Source organism: Orcinus orca, chromosome 17 (genome assembly GCF_937001465.1).
Source record: "Orcinus orca chromosome 17, mOrcOrc1.1, whole genome shotgun sequence".
In the NCBI taxonomy this organism is placed as follows: domain Eukaryota; kingdom Metazoa; phylum Chordata; class Mammalia; order Artiodactyla; family Delphinidae; genus Orcinus; species Orcinus orca.
Window position 1 is genome coordinate 70,222,452 of NC_064575.1, and position 22,446 is coordinate 70,244,897.

Here is a 22,446-nt window from a genome sequence, read left to right on the forward strand (position 1 = left end):
GACTTCCATTATCTTTGACCAACAATGTTTATTTTTCTGTATACCCCATTCTTAAATCCATACCCTTACAATCAAAATAGAACATTTTGTTTCATTTTGTTTGAATTCCCGCTTCCCTTAGAAAAAAAGGCAATAATCTTATCAAAAATATTTTATTTACAAAAAAATTCAATTATACTATACATCCTATACTGGAAATACATTGAATAATTGCTAAAATAAATACAGGCAATTAATTCAATCTTTTATAAGAATGAGAGAATTTGACATTTGAATGTTATCAAAGCTTAACTTAGAACATAAATAGTTAAAAAGGCAAACTCAAGTTTTAGTTTCATTTAATGGCATGGTCTGTTTGTTTTCCACAAGCTCCCCAATCAGTGAGAGTCTAAGTTGTAGAACGTTATATACTTTTTTGTGCTCTGAAGGTAGAATGTGCAGGTTTTTTCTTAGACAGGATGGATGAAATATAGAAGTCTACATAAAAAGGAAGCAGAAAGGCAGGAAGCACATGGTTGAACACTTCACATTTCTGCTTCATCACAATACTTTTTTTCTGCAACTCTTCATGTGTTCAATTGTTTTTAACACAGGTCTACACAGCACCAGCTACAAGGCAAGATGGGTCATGTCAAAAGTCAAACTGGATAACTGAGGCCCCGGAGTAGCTAAATTAACCAGGCCGAGGGTCCATCAATTTTTTTTATGTGCCAATTCTTGATACAACTATTAAACCTTGATATCATGTCTACTATGTAAACACATTTATTTAGGTCAAGAACAGAAGAGATGAAGCAATTATCTGTATAATTCAGAAAAAATCTTCCCTAGAAAGTTAAAGAGTACACATGGAGCTTGATTTGGCCAATTTTGAACCTATATGCTTTATCCTTATTATAATTTATCCCACTCACCCGTATAAACCTCATACTAACATGTAAAGTGAACGGACAATCTGGGAAAAAAAAGGTAGGTAAAGTATGTTCAACATATAGACAGGATCCAGTGAATACAGGTCACAGAACAAAATGATGAACTGCAGTGTATTTGTCCAAATTATACCATCAATTTTTCCCACTTTCCTTTTTACTTAGCCTGGGAAAACACCGTGAGAATCTCCAAAAACAATCTTTGATACCCAGATTTTGTCCACTGCTGGATGCCTAGTATTTTCTTTTGAGAACTGGCATTCCCTTTTTTTTCAATCTTATGAAAAAATTGCACTTTTCTACCCCTTTGGCCTTTATTTTCAATGACTTCTTTTTTGTACACACAAGTATGAATTTCTACTCCCGAAGTGTGACAGGTATATTGGCCTTTTCTAAAAGAAATGAAAAAAAGTTAAAATATTGAGAGTTTAAATACTTTTTCACAGAAATAAACTATTCAATTTTAAAGGTAGAGAGAGAGAGAGAAACATTTTATTCTTTTTATCATGAACATCATCAGTCAACCAAGCTTCACATTTTGGGTAAAAATTTTTTAAGTATGAATTGTTTCAGAACCTATTTTATTAAAAAAAAAAAAAAGGAAGAACAGGTGTATTTTGGCAGAGAAGTAAAATATAAAATATGCAAAATTTGTTTTAAAATTGGCATACAAAATTTTAAAACACAGTACAATTATATAAAAATACAGCACAGCCAACGGCCTGTAAATTTCCTTTGGCATTTCATTTGGTAGAGTTAAACAGAAAAACCTTTCTAAAAAAAAATTAGCTATCAACACAGTACATAAGTTAGGTTGTATATGTTGAAAGAACTTTTCCTTGAGTTTCCAAAATCCTTTTCTTACATGATAACACACATAAAGCATGACTAGTGAGGTATATAGGGCAAAACACTTAGGCAGATGTACAATAAGGAAAAAGTGCATAATCAAAGAATTCTTCCCATTTTCATAGAAATATCAGGTTAAATCTGAGTTCTTCTTGATGTATCATTTTACTTTGGCAGAATTAAAATAAACCCATACAAATGTCTTTGTTCAAGTCCCAGCAGCAGTGATATGTCTCCTTTGGTGGCATTATCTGATGCCACAATACCGCACAGTCTCTAGAGGAACTAAGGTTTTGTGTGTGTCTGCATCTGTAACTGCAAACATCAAACGTAAGATCATACGTCAAGCACCATGTCATACTGTTGTCCCTTCTTCCGCCTGCCACATTTATTGATGAGAACCACATACAGTGTCAAAAGCATGACCCAATAGCATGCATACAGCAACGTTCCAACAATTAAAACTGTCTGTTTGGATTCTGAGAATGGCTTTTTAGATTCCTTATAAATGGTGAAAATCACACCACCCAGGAGGATTGTAAACCAAACTGATACTGGAATGAGTCCTATGAAATTAACAACAATGGTTTTCCTTCCAGATGTGCCCCACCCAGCTTTGTTTATCGTTGCAATTGCAAACATCTTGGCGGGAAGTAAACTTGACATGTATAACACTGAGTAGAGGGACATGAAGACCATGACGATATTTCCTCTAAGGCAGCTGGCAAAAGATGATTTTATGAGACCCACTAACTGGACAGTTAACAAGAAGAGGAGGATGTTCCAAATTTTACCCCTGTAGAAAAGCTGGATTACTGTGGCAATGAGAAAGAAAGGGAAGAACCCAGTGATGACTGCTTCATAGGTCATCCACAAGTGATGTTTATGAAACCACATGGCATTGTACAGCCACTCTCGGAAGTAGGACTTGCTCCAACGGGTCTGCTGGTTTAACCATCTGAGATATTCTATAGGTGTTTCAGTAAGGCACTTGGATCGAGCTGTGTATTTTGTTGCATAGCCCAGACTCAGCACTCGGTTCGTTAGATGCCTGTCATCTCCAAAACTACATTGGCTGCCCATAAATTCTTGATTGTACCAGTCTTCCACAAATTCATGCAATAAGGAGTTTCTGTACATTCCCAGAGGTCCACTAATGCACTGGACACATCCAAAATAAGACTGACAGGCCCTTTCTATGTTAAAAGCCATCCAGTATCTCACACTGCTTAGGAAAGATATCCAGGAATCATACTTGTTTAAAATCTGCAAGAAAAATAAAAGTAAAAATAATTAAATAAAGGTAAGCCCCAGCTAAAAATTCCAGCAAAATCTGCACCATTGTGAGGTTACTACCTAGAGTAATGTTTGTTTTTTTTGTTTTTGTTTTTTAATAAATTTATTTATTTATTTATGGCTGCGTTGGGTCTTCATTGCTGTGCGTGGGTTCTCATTGCGGTGGCTTCTGTTGTTGCGGAGCACGGGCTCTAGGCACGCAGGCTTCAGTAGCTGTGGTTCGAAGGGTCTAGGGCACAGGCTCAGTAGTTGTGGCGCACGGGCTTAGTTGCTCCATGGAATGTGGGATCTTCCCAGACCAGGGATCGAACCCATGTCTCCTGCATTGGCAGGTGGATTCTTAACCACTGCGCCACCAGGGAAGCCCATGTTTGTTTTTTTTATCCTTCTATTTAGCCTCTTTCCTTTTTTTAACACAATTTTACATTATTTTCTTTGATTCTATATACTATATTAATTTGATAAGTTGGGTGTATGTGTTGGGACTTCTTGACAATAATTTTTTTCTACTCCATCACTCTCTGTTCTCTTTTGTTATGTGTTTTGTTTCTTTTTCTTGTTATGTTATAAAATTGAGATTTTTTTCGGCTTTGGTTCTCAGCCCTTAAATTATTCTCCCACTGGCAGTCCAGTGGTTAAAGATTTCGCCTTCCAATGCAGGTGGGGGGGGGGGGTCCATCCCTGGTCGGGGAGCTGGGATCCCACCCACACGCCTCACGGCCAAAAAACCAAAGACATAAAACAGAAGCAATATTGCAGCAAATTCAAAAGAGACTTTAAAAAAATGGTCCACATCAAAAAATCTTTAAAAAAAAATTATTCTCCCACTTTCTTACTATCTAATATTTGAAAGTTTTTAAGTCCTATGCTCTTCTCTTTTCAACTCATCCAACTCTATTATTCTCCTTCCTCCCCAGTTTTAGCAATGCCAGTGATAAAAGGGTTTGCTCTGGCTTCACCCCAGATCTGGAATCCTGAAATAATGCTCTACACAAAGGCTATTAAAATTATTAGTTTTGGGGGGCAATATTTCTTAATTCTCTCCTCTGTCTCAATTTTATTCAGCTTTCATCTGGGTTTTACATGCTTCCTTTTTATCACCAGGGTATTTCTTTGTCCATCTAGTGCACTTTCTTTGCCTTCACTATTACCATGCATATAAATATGGGTTATACAGCAACACAATACCTACATTTAAAGTCAAAATTCCACATGCTTCTCACATCTTTGGCTAAAATCTAGTGCACTTTTGCAAAGAGCTCACTTTAATCTTCATATATTTTCACATATTTGTTTTCCCATTCCATAAATTTCAAATCACCTTCATTAATATTCGTTTCACTTATTGTTTCTCCATTGATAGCAAATAATGGGAAATAAATAATAATTGGAAAACTCACTTAATTGTTCCTTTGACTTTCTCTCTAGTGTACATTTGAGTTGCTGTTCCTCTTTTTTTTCCTTTGTATTCCAATTTGGATTTTGACCAACCATATATTGTTCAGCTTTTAAATACATAGTTATATGACATAGACTCCATCTCCTGCCATACCTCCATTTCTTAACCCTTGTACTAAATGAATTCCAACATCATTTTACCAGAACATTAAGTTGTGGCTCAAGAAGATATGGCAGAAATTATTACACATTTACATTATAGTTTATATAACTTATCAGCCACTACATACTTGTGTTATAACCCAGGATTAAGCAAAGAAATCATAAGTTACTTCAATTTAGACAGCAGAAGAGGTATAAAGTGGGTCCAAGGAACATTCTAGTATGTCTCTGGCACCAGAACCAATATCTGGCACAGATTTGGGTGTATAATAAATGTATGTTCAAAGAATCAGTGAGTGAGGGTACTACTAAAAGTGACTCATGCAAAAAGTGAACTCATGTACCTGGACATCTCCCCCGACACCTCCAACCATGGGATCTTCTTCTAAAACTTTTACCATCTCCACAGATGAGGCAGGGTCAAGCATGGTGTCTGAGTCACAAACCTGCAAAGAAGAAAGTAAGAAATAAGTTAGAAAAGAAGATGATGAGTGTACTCCGTGTAGTCAAAAGTGGGCATATATATTATGCCTTCAGCCTATTGTCACAAGGCCTCAATAAGCCAGTAACACAGGGATGAGAGTTTGCTACATGATGGCCAATACAAAGAACCTGCAAACTCAATATTTAAGCTAATGACATGGCTGGATAGAACAGCTAAAGTGATGACCTAGGCATGTCATGTAGGGTGACCAGTTTTGCCTGGTTTGCCATGGATGTACACAATTTTGGCAATGAAAGTCTCATGTCCCAGGTAACATCCTAGATTTCCAGGACTTGGAAAACATCTTGGGTTGGTCACCATAGATATCTCTTTTTTAAAAAAAATTGCCTTCCATAAGGCTTTTAGATATCTTATCCCTCAGGTCTGAATGATGATAGGAAACTCCTATGACAGTATTGAAAAAAAGGCATGTTTAACAGTGATTATTTTTCTCTATTTTAATATGGTGATTAAGACAGGAAAGCAGTTCTACTAAGGCTGGTTGTATAATTAATTCTGAAGCAAGATGTCCATTTGACCTGGGCTTAGCAGATGACATTCCATTAGAAAGGAAACTAGCCTGATGGTCAGTCCACCTTTTTATTTTAGAGTATCAAGTATTCGTCTAGCTCTTTGTATACAGAAGTAGATGTTAAATTATCTTAAGCTTTTCTAGAAGTGCTAATTATTATTCTTAAAAACAAACTTTATACAGGACGAAAAAACAATTTTGAAACCAAACCAACTACAACTTCAAGAAAATTATTAGGATTTGTCTATACCCATTAGCTGCTCCCAGAAATTTCTACTGGAGGCCAAAGGTACAGGGTTATAAATAGTACTTTTCTTCCCAAGCTGGTTTATGAACTTATTGAATGAAACAGAAAAATAAAGGAGAGGAGAAACCAAAATATTACATGTATACTCATAAAGCTGATATGGAGAATAGGGCTTATATCAATGGAGTAGCAGACTTTGTAACTATGTTCCCCAGAATTAGACTGATGTACCAATTCCAAATAGCATCTAAGTGGGACTAGTCTCCTCCTCAAGACAGTTAATGCCCCTTCGAAAGGGATGGCAGATGCCTGCTCCTTCATGGTGGCTCACTTCTAGAAGAAAGGGGGAAGAAGGAGCTAGGCTACCCCTTACTCCTCCCGTACTCACCAATCAGATTAAGTCACTTCTCTTAGGGAGATATTAGGTACATTACACCTGTGGATGGAGCTTCTTCCACATGATCAAAGAAAATCAAAAGTAGGAAAAGAGCTGTCACCTCTCTATTCCTGGCTGATATTAATAACATAGTATCCTTTTCTGGAAAATGCAGCCAGGCCCAAGTAGACATAAAGTGATGAAAATTGACATGTAATGAACCAGTTTCACATCCCCATCTAAGCAATAAATGATATGATTGGCAGAGACAGGAGTGTTATCTGCAATTCCACTGTTTTTCTATGTAGTCTGGCTACATTTATGAATTTAATCAAGATTTAGTCTCTTTATTTATATAAAAAGCAAGTATTTGTGCAGTTCTCAGAGCTGCTTCATAAAAATAGTACGGATTTGATATACCAGTTTTGAATGAAAATAATATTTAGAAGCATGAACTCTGAGTTAAAGGGGATTTTATATGTCGGAAGAGTCCCTCACATACATAGCTAGGAAGTCTCAACATTTAAAAAAGAGTGCCTATCTTAATTTTATTAATAGTTTTTTTTCTGAAAAACATTAATATATATTAATAAAGAATGTTGGTGAAAAGACCAATTCAAATGCATTATTGTAACATGACTTAAGGAGTATATAGGGTATCCAATTATAAAAAGTGAAATCATCACCTCTCTGGACTCAACTAATGCTAACAATTTTAAAGTTAATTTCTGAATTTTGTATATTACTTTACCTATTTAGAAACAGGCATTTTCTAAATAACCTACTGCCCCATTTTTTTGGAGGGGGCATTCTATTTTGGTCTGCATGGTCTTACTTATTTTAGAGGAAAAAAATAGACAGCAGCTAGGCATTAGTATTCCATTAAAAAAATAGGATTTTTCTAATACTTCAGTTTATACTCAAGGGTCCCAAGCCTCAGAAACCGAAGCAAATTCCTCCAATAGCGATATTTTGCCTCTCTCATGCCTTGTCTGTCACTGTTTTGTATACGGCTATAAGCCTGGCAGGCCAGTAACTAGGGTAGTAGAAAGTGAAGGCATAATTTCAAAGCCACCTTTCCACCTCTCAGCATCCAGAGTTTATGGCCACACCCACCTCTATTGACTCAAGCTGGGAAAGGTAAAACCAGAAAGCTAAAATAAGACTAAAAACAACAGGAAGGGGGCAACCTAGAATTAATGTTCAAGTAACTCCGCCTGCTTGTAAGATAAGCAAGCCAAGGGAACTGCCTCTGTGAAATGACTAAACTTGAACCAAACTTCTGAGGTTCTGCATATCTAAATTGGCCCTGCCCCTCCCAGTTTCCAACAGCAAAGTGCCAGAAGTTCTCAGAGAGAGATTGTTCACATGGTGAGTTTAACTGTCAGAAGGGAAAGCTCTCAGAAATCTCCTGGGAGGGGTTTGTTATAGTGGGATCAAAGAGTTTTCTAAAGAAGTTCAATTTCTGGATGTTCTTTGGTGATAGAATGCCAACTAGAAAACCACCGTCGATGACAGTCTGTGAAAGCATGTATGTTCATGGATATAACAGTATTAATTTGTTTGTGTGTAAAGGGTGTAACTCTAGCCCTTCTTAAAATCAGTCTAGTAAAAACAGGATTTCTAGCTGTCTCCTCACCAATTAATGAGAAGTGTGCGATTTCACGAATGTTGGCTGTTTAGCTCTGGGCTAGAAACTGTGGGAGAAATACACCAGTTCACAAGGAGCTTAACCTCACACTGGGAAAAACCACAGGACTGATTTGCACACAGGAAACAACTGGAGAACAAATCAAAATGTCTTTCTGTCCACGCTGAATGTATCACTGTAATTTGTTTAAACTACATGATCGCCAGGCATAAGATTTCTCACTAGGAGATATGGAAATGAGGCAAAGTCACCAAATTTTGACTAAAATGAGTGGAAAATGTCAAGACAAGAAGACGTTATTGGGAGGGACCAGCCACCTCAATCTTAACCACAGAATCATCAGCTAAATTGCTCAAGACCATGGCTCCCCGTCCTTCACTGTTCTAGCCAAGAGACAGTGCCGCCGCTTTCTCCGTATCTAAAACAGGAGTTGGCGAACTAAGGTCTACGAACAAGTCTGCCTTCCCACCAATTTCTATATGGCCTGGGGGTTAAAAATAGCTTTTACCTTATTAAATAGCTGAAAAAAAATTGGAAAAGAATTTTTTGTGACACATGGAAATTATATGAAATTCAAATTCCAGTGGCCATAAATAAAGTTTTATTGGAACCCAGTCATGCACATTCAGTTTCATATTATCTATGGCTGCTTTCACACTAAAACAGCAAAGTTGAATAGCTGCAACACAGACCATATAGCCCGCAAAGCTTAATGGTTTCTATCAGGCCTTTTACAAGCAAGTATGCCAACCCTGAGCCTAAAAGAATTGGTTGGGGGGCCGGGGGTGGGTCTCTTTCATAAAAAAACAAGGAACAAACTAAAAGAACAAGTTGAGATAAAGTATGTTCTAAGTCCCCATTTAACTCTACTAGAGGTTTTTACGGTTGCCTCTATCTCCTATTCTTATAATAGGTCAAGATTTGACTATTATAACAAATCAAGAGGCTTACTACTTTTATGACCTTGAACAAACTGTTACCATCATCATGATACCAGAGTGACACACTGTATGTAAAAGTACTCGGTAAATTACAAAGGCTCACAGAAAAGTCATATATGCCACTAGTATAGGGTAATAATCTTTAATTGTTTATACTTGCTAAGTAAACCCACTTATTACCATGAACAGGTGACTCAGTAAAGAGAATCACCAAAAGGAACATGAGAATGGATTACATATCAAGAATATCTTGGGCTTCCCTGGTGGCGCAGTGGTTGAGAGTCCGCCTGCCGATGCAGGGGACACAGGTTCGTGCCCTGGTCCAGGAAGATCCCACATGCCGCGGAGCGGCCGGGCCCGTGAGCCATGGCCGCTGAGACTGCGCGTCCGGAGCCTGTGCTCCGCAACGGGAGAGGCCACAACAGTGAGAGGCCCGCGTACAGCAAAAAAAAAAAAAAAAAGAATATTTTGTCACAATGAACAAGTTCAAATGTATCCAAAACACCTATAGCAGTTAGATATATAAATTGCTATAAATGTGTTAAATAAGCTGTTAGACTGAAGTCCATTCCAATTTATCTCACTGATCTTAAAGTTAATCTACCTCACAACAATTTAAATAAAAATATCCTGTAGAAATATTGTTAGTTATTCTACCATATGTTTTTCAACTTCTAAGACCCAAGTCTAAAATGCTGAGTATCCATGTTTCACCTTTTTTTAAACATATTTCCTTTCAGATTGACTGGTGGATTCTCCACCTCTGCCTGCCCCGCACCACTTCAAAGGGCTCTGAGAGCTACACAGCAACAGGAAGCCTTAACTATTCTGGCTGCCTTCGATGAGGAAACAGGCTGAAGATTAATCAAGACTCATTCTGTTGCTACTGCTTTCACCCTCTGCCTGCTTGTAAACCTCAATCCTTTCTTAATCTTGACCCTTCATCTTAACCTGAACCCAGGGAGATGATTTATTTCAACCATGTTTGAAGTTTACTATTGGTCATGATCCCACTGCCCAGTTTCCCTTCCAAAACTTAACCACATAGTAAAGGGAAAGTACCCCCTACCCCCTCTTTCCCCCAGGACATTCCCCCTAGTGAAAAGAAGTCAGCCAGAATTTTAAAATTCACCGATAGTTATGTACTGGCAAACACAAGATGGTGCTAGCCCCCAGAACTCCTAACAGTACAATGCCAGAGTAAACACACTACTGAAAGGAAAAGAAAGCACTATGCAAAACCTTGGAATCAGGCAGATCTGAGTCCCAATCCACAATTGACCAGTTATATTCCCTTGGACTAGCTTTGTAACCTTAAACTCCTTACCTCACCTTTCTAAGTCTCCATCTCTCAGGTGAAAAATATGGATAAGCACATCCACCTCATAAGTTTGCTGTAATGGAGAATTAACTAGATAATGTATGTATAGCAGTTATAAGGGCTAGCTCATAGTAAATGCTCATTAAAAGGAAGACATATCTACTAAGAAGTGATCATCAAAACCAGAGGCACAAACTAAGAACACTAGTCCAATGAGGGAAGGGGTCCTTCTTATCTGTACTGTAAATAAACCATGACTCGCTCAGAGAGCAAAAACTAATGCCTTGTCCAATGCCCAACAAATTTAAATTAAACAAGCTGGATTATTGAGCAGGCAATATAAAAATCCTTAGATTGGGCTGACTACTAGGGAAAAAGATTAGAGAGCAGTTTATGGCAGACTGTGAGTGGCAAAAACAAAATCATAGGATGTAAGAATTTTAGGACTAAAAAGACCTTTTGAAATTAATCAGTGAGACCATTCCAGGAAAAAATAAATGCTCTCAAAGAAAAATACAGAAACTTTTTTGGGGGCGAGGGATGGGGGATAGGGAAGATGATTCTCTCATAGTAATTTTGTTTATGGTATAAGACCTCAAATCTAGCCAATAAAAAGCCTCTAAATCATAAAAACCTCAACAATTTGGCCCTTATTTGTTGCTCTTTTTAAAAGGAATTGGGAAGATATATACCTTTCTTGTTAGAATGTGTTACCCAAATTGTTATAAAGTGACATTTGCCTTCATGCAACCTAGAATCTTTTTAAGACATTAAGGAGTCATTTGGTTTTTCTCTTTTCTTTTTCAGGAGGGCTTATACACAAGCAATAGTTGTAGGTGTAAAGCAAAGGTGACAAGTCAGCTGGAAAAATGAGAAACCAAATGTCGTCACCTCTAGGCTTAAGCCAGGAAACACCCTTATTCCAAATGGTTGGAAAGCACATAATGGTTGCCTTAAATCAGGGTTTACATTCAAGAACCCAACTTTGAGGGAAAGTGTAGATTAAAAATAAAAAGAAAATTCTAATGCTATACTCCCTTTTGTGTTGTTGCTGCTGTTTGTTGTGTTTGTTTGTTTGATCCCAATCTTGAAAAGCATAGATATGTTGCTAGAAAGAAATTAAGACAGTCCTAAGTTAGAGTCTTTAGCTAAAAGTGATCTCAGAAATCATCTCTTCTACCAGTTGAGGCCCGTAGCAAGTAAACAGTTAAATCAAGAATTCAGATTTCCCCATTCTTATTTCAATGTGCTCAATTTCATCCTCTGAGATGAAGTATACAAAGTCACATTAACATTCTCAACATGACCCTTCAGAAATTTTCAGAAAATAGGAACCAATCAAATGTTATATGCAGTCAATCCTCATTATGCACGGTAGTTATGTTCTACAAAGCTTCCATGAACAGTGAGTTAGCAAATACTAAAAAATTGCTTCTAGCGGACATATAGAGTTAGGTTCCTCGAAGTCTCTGGTCACGGCATCTTTGTCTAGTGATCAATACCTAACCTTGTTGTATTTGTGCTTACTTGTTTATTTGTGTCACCTTATTTAATATGTATTGTTGATTCATTGACATTGAACTCATGTCCAGCAGCACTGTAACTCATGCCTGAACAAAGTTCATCTAACAAACCAATTTTCTCCATAAGGCAATTATAGCCTTCTTGTGTTACTATCACTAGACAACATTTCAACACTACACTTGGGGACCATTTTAAACAGCTACATCAGCAACCAAAAGCACAAAAATGTGAAAAACATGATATTAAATAGACTAAAGAAGCTACTTGTTTACAGTATAAAAGGTAAAACAAAAAGGCAAAGCATAATCTTGTGTGACCTCAGCTGGGAACATGCACATCAGATGACTCACTTTTTTTTTGCCATTCTGCACATGGCTGCAAATGATCACAAAAGCACTGCGACTACTGATTTTCGGGTAATAAATACATTTTAATCAGTAGGTTAACTTGGAAATACAGAATCCATGAATCATAAGGGTCAACTCTACTATTATGAATGATTTAGTCTTACTTTCCTTCTGCTCAAGGAATCTTGGATAGCTATGGTACTGCCAGATTAAATTAATAATAAAATTGCTTCCTATAATCTTCCCTTTTAGAAAATGTTCATACTTATTGTATAACTTTTACCTGGGAAATTCTTAATACACACATCAGACGATACTGTTTTTTTCCTTTGTTATATAGACTGGTGGCCACTTATGTGGAAATATCAGTGTTCAGTGAAAAGAGATATAAATAAAGCAATTATCTAATCTAGATATCAAAAGACACTTTAAAAGTCTTCTGATATTGTTAAGTAAAAAATACAGAAAAGTAAACATGATATAATCTCAAAATTGTTTTTAAAATAAGGAAAAATAGAAGAGTATATGCTGGAAAGTATTAAATTTGATAATCTATGTATGGGTCATGTATTCACTTCAGATGATTTTTTTAAATTGAAGTATAGTTGATTTACTATGTTTCACGTATACAGCAAAGTGATTCAGTTATACATACATACATATCTATTCTTTTTCAGGTTCTTTTCCATTATAGATTATTACAAGATATTGAATATAGTTCCCTATGCTATACAGTAGCTCTTTATTATCTACTTTATAGATAGTAGTGTGTATCCGTTAATCCCAAATTCCTAATTTATCTTTCCCCTCTCTGCTGCAGATTATTTTAATTTTGCTCATTGCACTTTTCTACATCATTGAAAAAGTTTCTCCAGAAAATACTTTGATTCAAAATTAAGAAAATCTTCCTCATTCACCTCCTTATTTCTCATTCCCTGTATTTGATTTTCTCACTTTATTTTTCTTCTGCTGCTTTTCTATCTTATCTCTGGAAGCAGCCACTAGCATCATAGATGAATTTCCTACCATGTTGGCTTCGTCTTAAACTAAAGCTTCCCTCCATGTTCTATGTCAGCATTTATTATTTGAGAGGCTACAAGGCTGAAAGAGTAATTACTATAGAAGACTAGAGATGAGAGAGGAGAGATATAAGAGGTGGTGATGGAGAAAGGCTTGCTCTGAAAGAGACCAGAGGGAGCCAACCCAGAAGGCTCAGGAGTGCAGGTAGAAAGGTTAACCTTGAGATAGGAGGTGAGGTGTGGTACCCTTGAGACTGTAAGCAGAAGAGAGTCAGATCTTGACGGCCTTCACAGCCTGTACTTTTGCTGTTCTCTTTTGTAGAAGGCAAGATCATCTGTTTGTAGTTAAGCAGGGAGGAGTTTGGGTAAGGCCCTAGGAGAGTGATGAAGATGTGCAATAACAGACGCGAGAGGAATAAGCAAGACATCTATTCAAGATCAAGTGAAAAGAGTGCTGACTAGTGCTGAGGATCCAGCTGCAACTGGAAACCAATCATTTTGGCCATCTCTCTGCACAGTTAAACAGTGTTCTCTAGCCAGGTTAGCAAGTATGAGCAGATGGTCCATTTCTTCCCCTAGCCCCCATTCTCTCTTGTGTATTAGCACCTGAATTTTGCTTCCTTCCATCCCTAACCAACTTGAACTCCACATTCAATCACTTGTAATATTCAGGAGCCAACATCCTCAAACCCCTCCCTCTTTGTCTTTCTGTGGCTTCTGCTCTGTAACACTTGGACCCTGGGTCAGTCAGAAGGAAGGATGAGAGTACTATATTAGATTGAACTTTATGCAATTTCTGTTTTTACAGGGCATCGATGAGGCATGGCAGGATAGTATTTACTAGTTTCAGAATGCCGAAAGGTTTTTTACCCCTGTTTGAGTGCTCTGAATGGACTGGAAGTCTCAAGCGGCTTTGGTGGCCAGTTAACAGCTGCTGCTAGGGTCAGTCTATCTGGAGGCTTCAGCCTGAAGGAAGGAAAGTTCTCAAGCCTGATGAGGGCACTAGCAAAAAGCCTACTCTAAAATTTTATATTTTGTATTAGTTTTTCCTGGACGGGCACAAGTCAAGTTGTCAAGGATAAAAACAAAATTCCAAACAAAATGTTGGGAGAAGGGGCTTTGGGAGAAGCAGGTTAAAAAACAAAGAAGAAAAATCTCACAATAATGTCATGATTAGAAAGGACAAATGTAAATTGTTTTAACTAGAATTAAAGGCAAAACATCAAAACAGATGTTTTCTCATTTTAGGCCCAGAGCTTCATACTTCAAATCCTCTGTAAGTTCCCTAGCCATTCCTTATTTAAAAGTTTCATTTTATCCTCTCATCTGGGCCTGAAGTTGCGATAGGTAAATATGTAAAAATGTCTTGGTTTAACTAAAACAGCCTTATTTGTGAAAGTTCTAGAAATTAGGAGACACTTGGGGTTGAAACTCTAATCAACTCCCTTTTATGCAGATGGTATGAACTGAAGAAATACCTCAAAATTCTTCAGATATTAGCTAAATTAACAACATGTTAATTAGCAATTGACATGTAGTATAGTTTTTAAGTAAGGACTAGATAATCATATAAGAAATAATACTTTAACAGCAAACGCTTTAATAATATTAACAATGCCATTATCAACAACTTTTGCTAAGCCCCTTTGGATACATAATTTGAAATAATTTTCTCAAATCCCTTGTGAGATTTGTTCCTTCTAATCAGGTAACTGAGGTTTGGGAGGTGGTCTTGCTCAAGGTCAACCAGCTACAAATTGTTAATTAGAACCTCAGTCAATTGACATTGAAGCCAGTGGCCACTGCCATCCCATTACACAGAGAGACACACTGGGCATCACTTTGCATTGATAAATCCCCTAAAACATATGATGGGTCTTCCAAAAACAAGGATTTCACATTTAAGAAAAGAGGAAAAGTGTCCGGATGGATATTTGAAGCCAGAGATAGTTCTCCTTTCTCAATATCATCATGAATAAAATCTAACTAAAATATCTGCACAAAAGTACAACTAGAAAACTCACATGTACCCTATTAATGTTCTAAAGAAGAAACTTTCAGTGAGAACTAGAAGAGGAGAAACCGCAGAATTAGCAGTCAGGGAACTAATGAGAGACACAGCCTGTCTAATTTTCATGCAAGCAAACACCATCACAAATGCTTTCAAAGGTCAAGTTGCATGGAGTGAGGTAATGCTGTTTGGGGAGTGAAATAAACATGACTTAGATTTTGTTCTGGGAAGGTTGTTTTTTTGTGTTTGTTTTCCTTTTCCCTTTTTCTTTTTCTATGTGTTTCAGTTTTGAATTCCTACACTTTTAAATCAAAATTGTTTTCATCGCCCCCATTTTGCCTAGTCTCTGTGAAAAATATTTTATAGATTTCCCTTGGCCCTGCAGATTTTCTCAAGCTCATTCTGCCGGAGGAGACACTATTTTCTTACAACGCTGGAGATTTTAAGAGTGTGGAAAATGAGGTTGGAATTGATTTGGCAGAACCAAGGGGGCAGAGAAGGTAAGGGAGGGGAAAAGAAGGAAGGAAGGGTCTCACGTTCAAAATAATCTTGATTTCCAACAAATAACACTGCACAAGCTAAGCATTTTCATAGATAGTTTTAACCGTTTTACAAGATTTTTTTTCTCTCTTTCAGAATGTGCTTTCAACAGTCATGCTGTTTTCAGATGAACTGAAAGAAGCACTGTGTCCAGAAGGGACAAGGATGGACTATAGCATATGACTGGAGAGATACAAAAGATGCTTTATTTAAATGTGTTTGTCCTGGCAGATGTGGAAACCTACCTGAACATAATCCACACTTCGTCCCAGTGCTCTGAAAGCCGTGTACATGACTTCTCTTTTTCCACCCCATTTTTGCATGATGCAAATACTCTTGTTGGACAAGACCAACTGGGTGACATGTTGTGAGCTTTCTTTATGTGACTCATCCGTCTCACCAGGACCTTTCACGTGAAAGTTGTTTTTCCAGATATAAGTGGCTGATTTATCCCTGCCCATGACTTCGCTGAAGATGTCCATCATGTAAAGGTCATCTTCCGAGTTTCCATCTATGACCATGACAACTTTAATTCCAGGGTAGGTTAGCCTTTTCACAGATTGCAAACATTTCCGTAAGTAGTCTGGATCTTCTTGATACGCAGCAATGCAAAGAGCAACAGTTTTGTTCAACTTAATGGGGGTTTCTAGAGATTTTTTCATTTTTCGGTGCTCCAAAAAGGCAAACAGGCTTTGGATGATGAGGTGTGATGCTAAAAAGGCACCATATAGTCCAAAAGAGAAATAGTAATTATCTGTTTGGATAAATTGGTAGCCAACAATATAAGCAGCTGTGATTCCAAGGAGTAGAGAAACTCCAAAAAGTGTGGTTCCAATTATTCTCAGGATACATAGAAACCTCTCACAATGCATCTGCAAAATAATCACATGATATACTTGGTTAGCCACTCTTGTCCCATACTTGTTGTATACCTGGTATCACAGGGAGAGCACTGGACTAGAAGCATTCCAGGTGTTCTACCCTTGAGTTTCTCACTTAACTAGTTGTATGACTTTCTGCATCTCAGTTTGCTCATCTGCAAAACAGGGATAAGGATGCCCTTTCTGCATACCTCAGAGAACTGTTTCAAACATCAAATGAGAGGATGATGCAGTGTACCATTGAAAACCGTAATGCACATATGCATTAGTTTTAGTATGTTAGATCATTTGTCTAAGGATGCACTCTATGTATGTGGTCATAGCTAAGCATAAGATCTAAATATTTTAGTGAGCCAGGCACTCTTTCTTCTTGTGCCATCGTGTTCCCTCACCACAATACTGACCAGTGAAAAATCTACAGGTTTTGCTAAATTTCTTATGTGTAGTTTTTTTTAATACATTTATTTATTTTATTTATTTATTTTTGGCTGTGTTGGGTCTTCGTTGCTGCGCACGGGCTTTCTCTAATTGTGGCTCGTGGGCTCTAGAGCGCCGGCTCAGTAGTTGTGGCGTACGGGCTTAGCTGCTCCGCGACATGTGGGATCTTCCCGGACCAGGGCTCGAACCCGTGTCCCCTGCATTGGCAGGCGGATTCTTAACCACTGCGCCACCAGGGAAGTCCCTCTCATGTGTACTTTTATCTCATCTCCAGTGGAAATCCCTCAGCTCACACCTTTCCCATGCAGCTAGCCAAGGTTGAACGTAAGGATACGTGGATTCTATCCTTCTAGGTCTTCCATCAACTAGCTCTGTGACTTCGAGCCAGTTGCTTTTCCTCTCTGGGCCTTGGTCTTTAAAAATGTGTTAAATGAGGGCATTTAGATTCAATTATTTCCCAAGTCTCTGTTGCCATTAAAATTTCTTTATGCATAGATATCCTACACAGACATTTATCAAAGCCCCTGAAATTCTGTATTACATTCCTTTGTTCAAATGGCTGTCTCCCTCATCCATCATTCATACCAGCTGGTTCGAACCTGGTGATCAGGAACTTTACTGGAATACAGTAAGAACACAATAAATGTTTGCAGAAATAAATCATACAATTAGAGAAGAAATAGCATCACGCTTAATTTCAACAGGTAAATTTTCTTTTGTCTTAAGAGCTTTAACACATTAGACCTAAAAACACATCCCAGTTCTTAATAATATACAATTTTGTACACCTCCCTAGCCTTTGTGAATCTCCTGAAATATTTTGAACTAGAGTACAGGAGGATCATATATTTCATATTTCTCAAAGCATCTCCTATTATGAGCATAGAAGAGGTGCTTGGTAGACCTTTAAAATTTGTTTCTTTTTGGTTTCCTAGACCCAGTTCCAACATGTGGAGGAGAGGGGGTTTCCTACACATGTCACAAACAATTCTCTAGACACCTGCTGGGTGCCTGACAATTAAATCAATGTTGATATCATATGCCTGACAGAATCAGATTCCACAGGTTAAGAGTTCAGTCCTACAAGACTGCCCCCCACAAACACCCACACTTCAGATGCCAGTTGCAAGCCCAGGTTGTTACCTGTAATTACGATAAACTGGGTAAAAATCAGAGGTTCACAAGACCCCCTCCTGTGTTCAATTAATTTGCTAGAAGGAACTCACAGAACCAGGAAACCTGTTTACTCATTAGATTACTGGTTTATTATAAAAGGATGTAACTCAGGAACAGCCAGATGCACAGGGCAAGGTATGGGGAAAGGGCATGGACTTCCAGGCCCCACTCTCCCCAAATCTCCACATGTTCATCGATCCATAAGCTCTCTGAACCCTCTCCTTTGGGGTTTTTAGAGACTCCATTACATAGGCATGATTGATTATATCATTGACCATTGGCAACTGAACTCAATCTCCAGCCTGTCTTCCCTCCTCAATGGTCTGGGCAGGGAAATGGAAGTTCCAACCCTCTAATCACATGTTTGGCTCTACTGGCAACCAGCCTCAACCAGGTGCATTCCAAAAGTCACCTCATGAGCATAACGAAAGACATCTCTAAATTTGCAAGTAACTCCAATTTAATCTTTTCCCTTAATTCAACTAATTTTTGAAAGCTAAGTAAATTTATTTTCAAAGTTACTTTGGGCTAAGCAATTACCTCTGCAAAATCTCTTATTGGATATGCTATTTATATTTTCCTATTCCACATTAAGACTTAAAATTGAATGTTGAGGGCTTCCCTGGTGGCGCAGTGGTTGAGTCCGCCGGCCGATGCGGGGGACGCGGGTTCGTGCCCCGGTCCGGGAAGATCCCACATGCCGCGGAGCGGCTGGGCCCGTGAGCCATGGCCGCTGAGCCTGCGCGTCCGGAGCCTGTGCTCCGCAACGGGAGAGGCCACAACAGTGAGAGGCCCGTGTACCGCAAAAAAAAAAAAATTGAATGTGGACATAAACCCTATTAACATCTTGGTTTACTAGCTGTGTGGCCATCACATCCCTAAGCTCCAAGTGCCACCATTCACATTCTAGCCCCTGTGGTCATCACTGAGGTGGTCCTGAGTGGGTATGCATTACACTTTAGGGTAGCTTACTGTGACTGCTCACCAACTGTGTTTCCACTCCTTCTGAGCAGACTGCTTGATGTGGCCATGGCATTCCAGCCTTTGTTAATCTGAGACGTGCCACTTCCAATAGGGCTTTTAAGGGGGAGAATGGGCCTCCTGCAATATCTCTTTTCCCTCCACAGTCTTGATGTACATATCAACAGGTCCTAAGGGATTGCAGAGCCCAAAGATAGAGGGAGCTTCCTTGAACTGCCACATGGAAGGAAGCCAGCCACCAATGCCACCAATCAGGAATACCTGCCTTGGACTCTTATGTTAACAAGAAATAATTTTTGAGTTTGTGTTTGTTTGTGTGCCCATTACTCATTTTGGGTTTAGCTTCCCAAACTCATTACAATCTAAGTAATGCAGAGCAGGCTGGAGACCAGGGTTTGAGCTTGTGGACGTTATTTTTCTTTGTGAAATGCAGATGATGGTACTTGTCAACAACCCTTCACAGGGCTACAGTGAGGAGCAAAATCAAAGTGTTTGTGAAACTGTTTTTAAAAAATCAGAAACACAATACAAAGTATCAGCTAACATGGAAGCTAAAAAAACAAAGCAACACAAAAACCAAATGTGCGTTCCACTTTTAGCACGTATATAGGATTTCATAGACTGCAACAAGTACCCTGATAAAGGTAATCACGACACAAATGGAAAGTTCAAGCTGCTGGGCAATGGTGAAATGCTGAGTTTTCAATGAAAGGCAAGAGAGCACAGCATCCCTTGTTAATTAAAACTTCTGATCGGATGCTGAAAACTCCCAAGGTGTACATTAACTAATGCCTAAAGGTTCTGGGAGCACCAGACTAGGAACTTGTCTTTTCCAAGACATGAGTCATTCTCCCAAGAGTGAAAAATTTCAAGGCGACTAAAACTCTCTGCCTGGGAGAAGCTTAAAAGTGTGTTCTGCTTGTGTTTCAAATCAGCATAGCCAGCAAAAGAACCGCCTGCTATTCTTTTCCATTATTCACATTTTCCTTGCTTTTATCAGCACGTGTGGACGCAGAGAGTGTTCGCATAGCATCTGCTGGCCACTGCTGAAGTGGGAACACCCTCTTACATCATAGGAGTCTACAGAATGTCCTTTTTCAGCCTGGGAAAAATTGCTAGTAAACTGCAGCAATAGAACCTTTCCATTTCTGCAAGGTATCGCGTTGTTGCCTAGCACGACACATGTAGCATCTCAGTACAGGCCAAAGGGTTAAAGAGCCAGCTGCATTGAGGGAATAGATTGATCTCAGGGACTGACGCACAGGATGTTTCTTTATAATTTCAGAGATATGGGCACCATATGTGTGAGACTTTCTGAGACAATCCCCAATTCAAATACTCTGTTTCATAAGCAAACCCTCCTTCTCAGACATATGGTTTATTGCTAAATTGGAAAATATGGTTAGTTTCACCCCAGATCATTTGCTGATAGAAGACTTAGAAATCTACCTCCCATAAAGAGTGAAAATATAAAACTTGGATTTTTTTTGCCCAGGATTAGACTTTAGTCTATTAATTGATTTTTAAGTTGCTCTTGGACTTGATACCAATTATTTACCAAGGACTAGTCTTCACAGAATTCTAGGCCAAACCAAGTGCTAAAGAATAGCTTGGTGCACCTTAATGTAAACTCCACAAAATCAACAGATTTTATATATTTTTTTTCCACTAACGTGCCCCAAGGACATAGAACATTGCCTGGGTTATGGTTGGTATTCAGGAAATATTTGCTGAATGATAGATGTGACTTTATTCCTAAATATCATCATTGGCATCGTTATTATGTCAGCTAACTTTTACTCATCATTTACTAGGCTCCAGGCATTGAAGCAAGTTTTGTTTACTTGAACAGCAAAATCCTATTTAATTTTAATAACTTTAGGGGATAAATATACTGTTAATCTCATGTTACAAATCACATATACATATGACAAGGCAACCAAGACTGAGTATTTAGGTAACTTACCCCAAATCACACAACCAGGAGTAGGGTTCACATGGTGGTATAATGCCAGGTGACTAGACTGTCCTCAGTAAATAAATGTTGGCTGAACAGACTTGAACCTTCATGACAAAATAGGCAACATCCTTTTGCTTCTGATTAATAAACATGTGTGTAAGGAAAGATTAGAAAAGAACGTTGAAAACTGTTTTCCTGCTGTAATGGAAAAATGGATATCATGTACTCAGGTACAGATACAACACCAGCCTGTACTCAGAGAAGATTGCTGGGGTCCTATACCTTCCTATGTGCGTACAGTCAAAAGGGACCTGGAGTGCTGTTGTCCGAAAGGGAGCTGGCTGCTGGTTCCACCTACGTGGCATCAGTGTTGCTCTTAATGCCAACAGTCAAAATCCTGTTTAACCATAAGAGAGGTGCTTCGGTTTCCATTGGTTCCACCTGTAGAGCAGATATAAGCCTTGCTGTTTGCTCGTACCCCAAGTGGGACTCTATAGGTCATTGGGCATCAGAGCCTTTTCCTCCCCTTGACCTTCCTTGTATTAACCAGACAGCAAATGGCGGATGAGAGAGAATACCAGCTGCTCTCACTGCCCTAGTGCAGTGGTGAGAACCGAGTTCCCTCAGCTTTCATGAAGGGGGCCTTCTGTTTTGGATCAGGGAGAAGATAAAGTGAATTCAAATGAGTCAAGTCAGCATCTAGGAAAGGCTGCAGGCATTAGGCCAAGTGATACCTCTTCTGAGAGGCCCTAGCTTACCACTCCTTCCAAAGTGTTTCCTCCAGTAAATCAACTATACTCCAAAAAAAAGTTTTTTAATAAAAGGAAACATTAAAAAAAAAAAGACTCCTCCACCCTGCCCTCTCTTCACTCCCTGTCACTCTCTCTTCTGACCCTGTTTGATTTTCTAAGTTACACTAAGAACACTCTTTGGCCATAGGGACTTGCGTATCTTAATTAACTGTGTGTTCCTGTATCATAAAACAAGGTGTGGCACATAGTAGGTACTCAATAAACACATTTTAAATAAGTGAATAAATCATGTGGACCCACGTTGTCAATGCAGACTGACAGAGCACAGGGCCCTCCTCTATCTTTGCTGCAGGGGCAATGAATATGCTGAGCCGTTAAGGGTATCCTTCATCCAGCAGGTTTTTTCCTTCTTTTAAAACCAGTTCTATGATTTCTTGCCCAGCTATTTAAAGGTCATGATTGTAGAGGGTACCAGACAGGCTCTACAAGACCTTTGGGTAACAGACTTTAAAAAGGCAAATGGGGATTTCCCTGGTGGCGCAGTGGTTGAGAGTCCGCCTGCCGATGCAGGGGACACGGGTTCGTGCCCCGGTCCGGAAAGATCCCACATGCCGCGGAGCGGCTGGGCCCG

General features: G+C 38.7%; 1 protein-coding gene across 1 annotated transcript in view; it reads right to left on the minus strand.

Moving 5' to 3' along the window:
- Positions 1-136: 136 nt before the first annotated feature.
- Positions 137-22,446, minus strand: part of LOC101281710 (hyaluronan synthase 2) — a 29,716-nt gene continuing 7,406 nt past the window's right edge. The window contains exons 2-4 of the mRNA XM_004265351.4: positions 15,873-16,499; positions 4,979-5,080; positions 137-3,044 (exon numbers count right to left, since the gene is read on the minus strand). Coding sequence (XP_004265399.1) covers positions 2,115-3,044; positions 4,979-5,080; positions 15,873-16,499 — 1,659 coding nt within the window. The 3' untranslated portion in view covers positions 137-2,114. The remainder of the gene's footprint in view (positions 3,045-4,978; positions 5,081-15,872; positions 16,500-22,446) is intronic.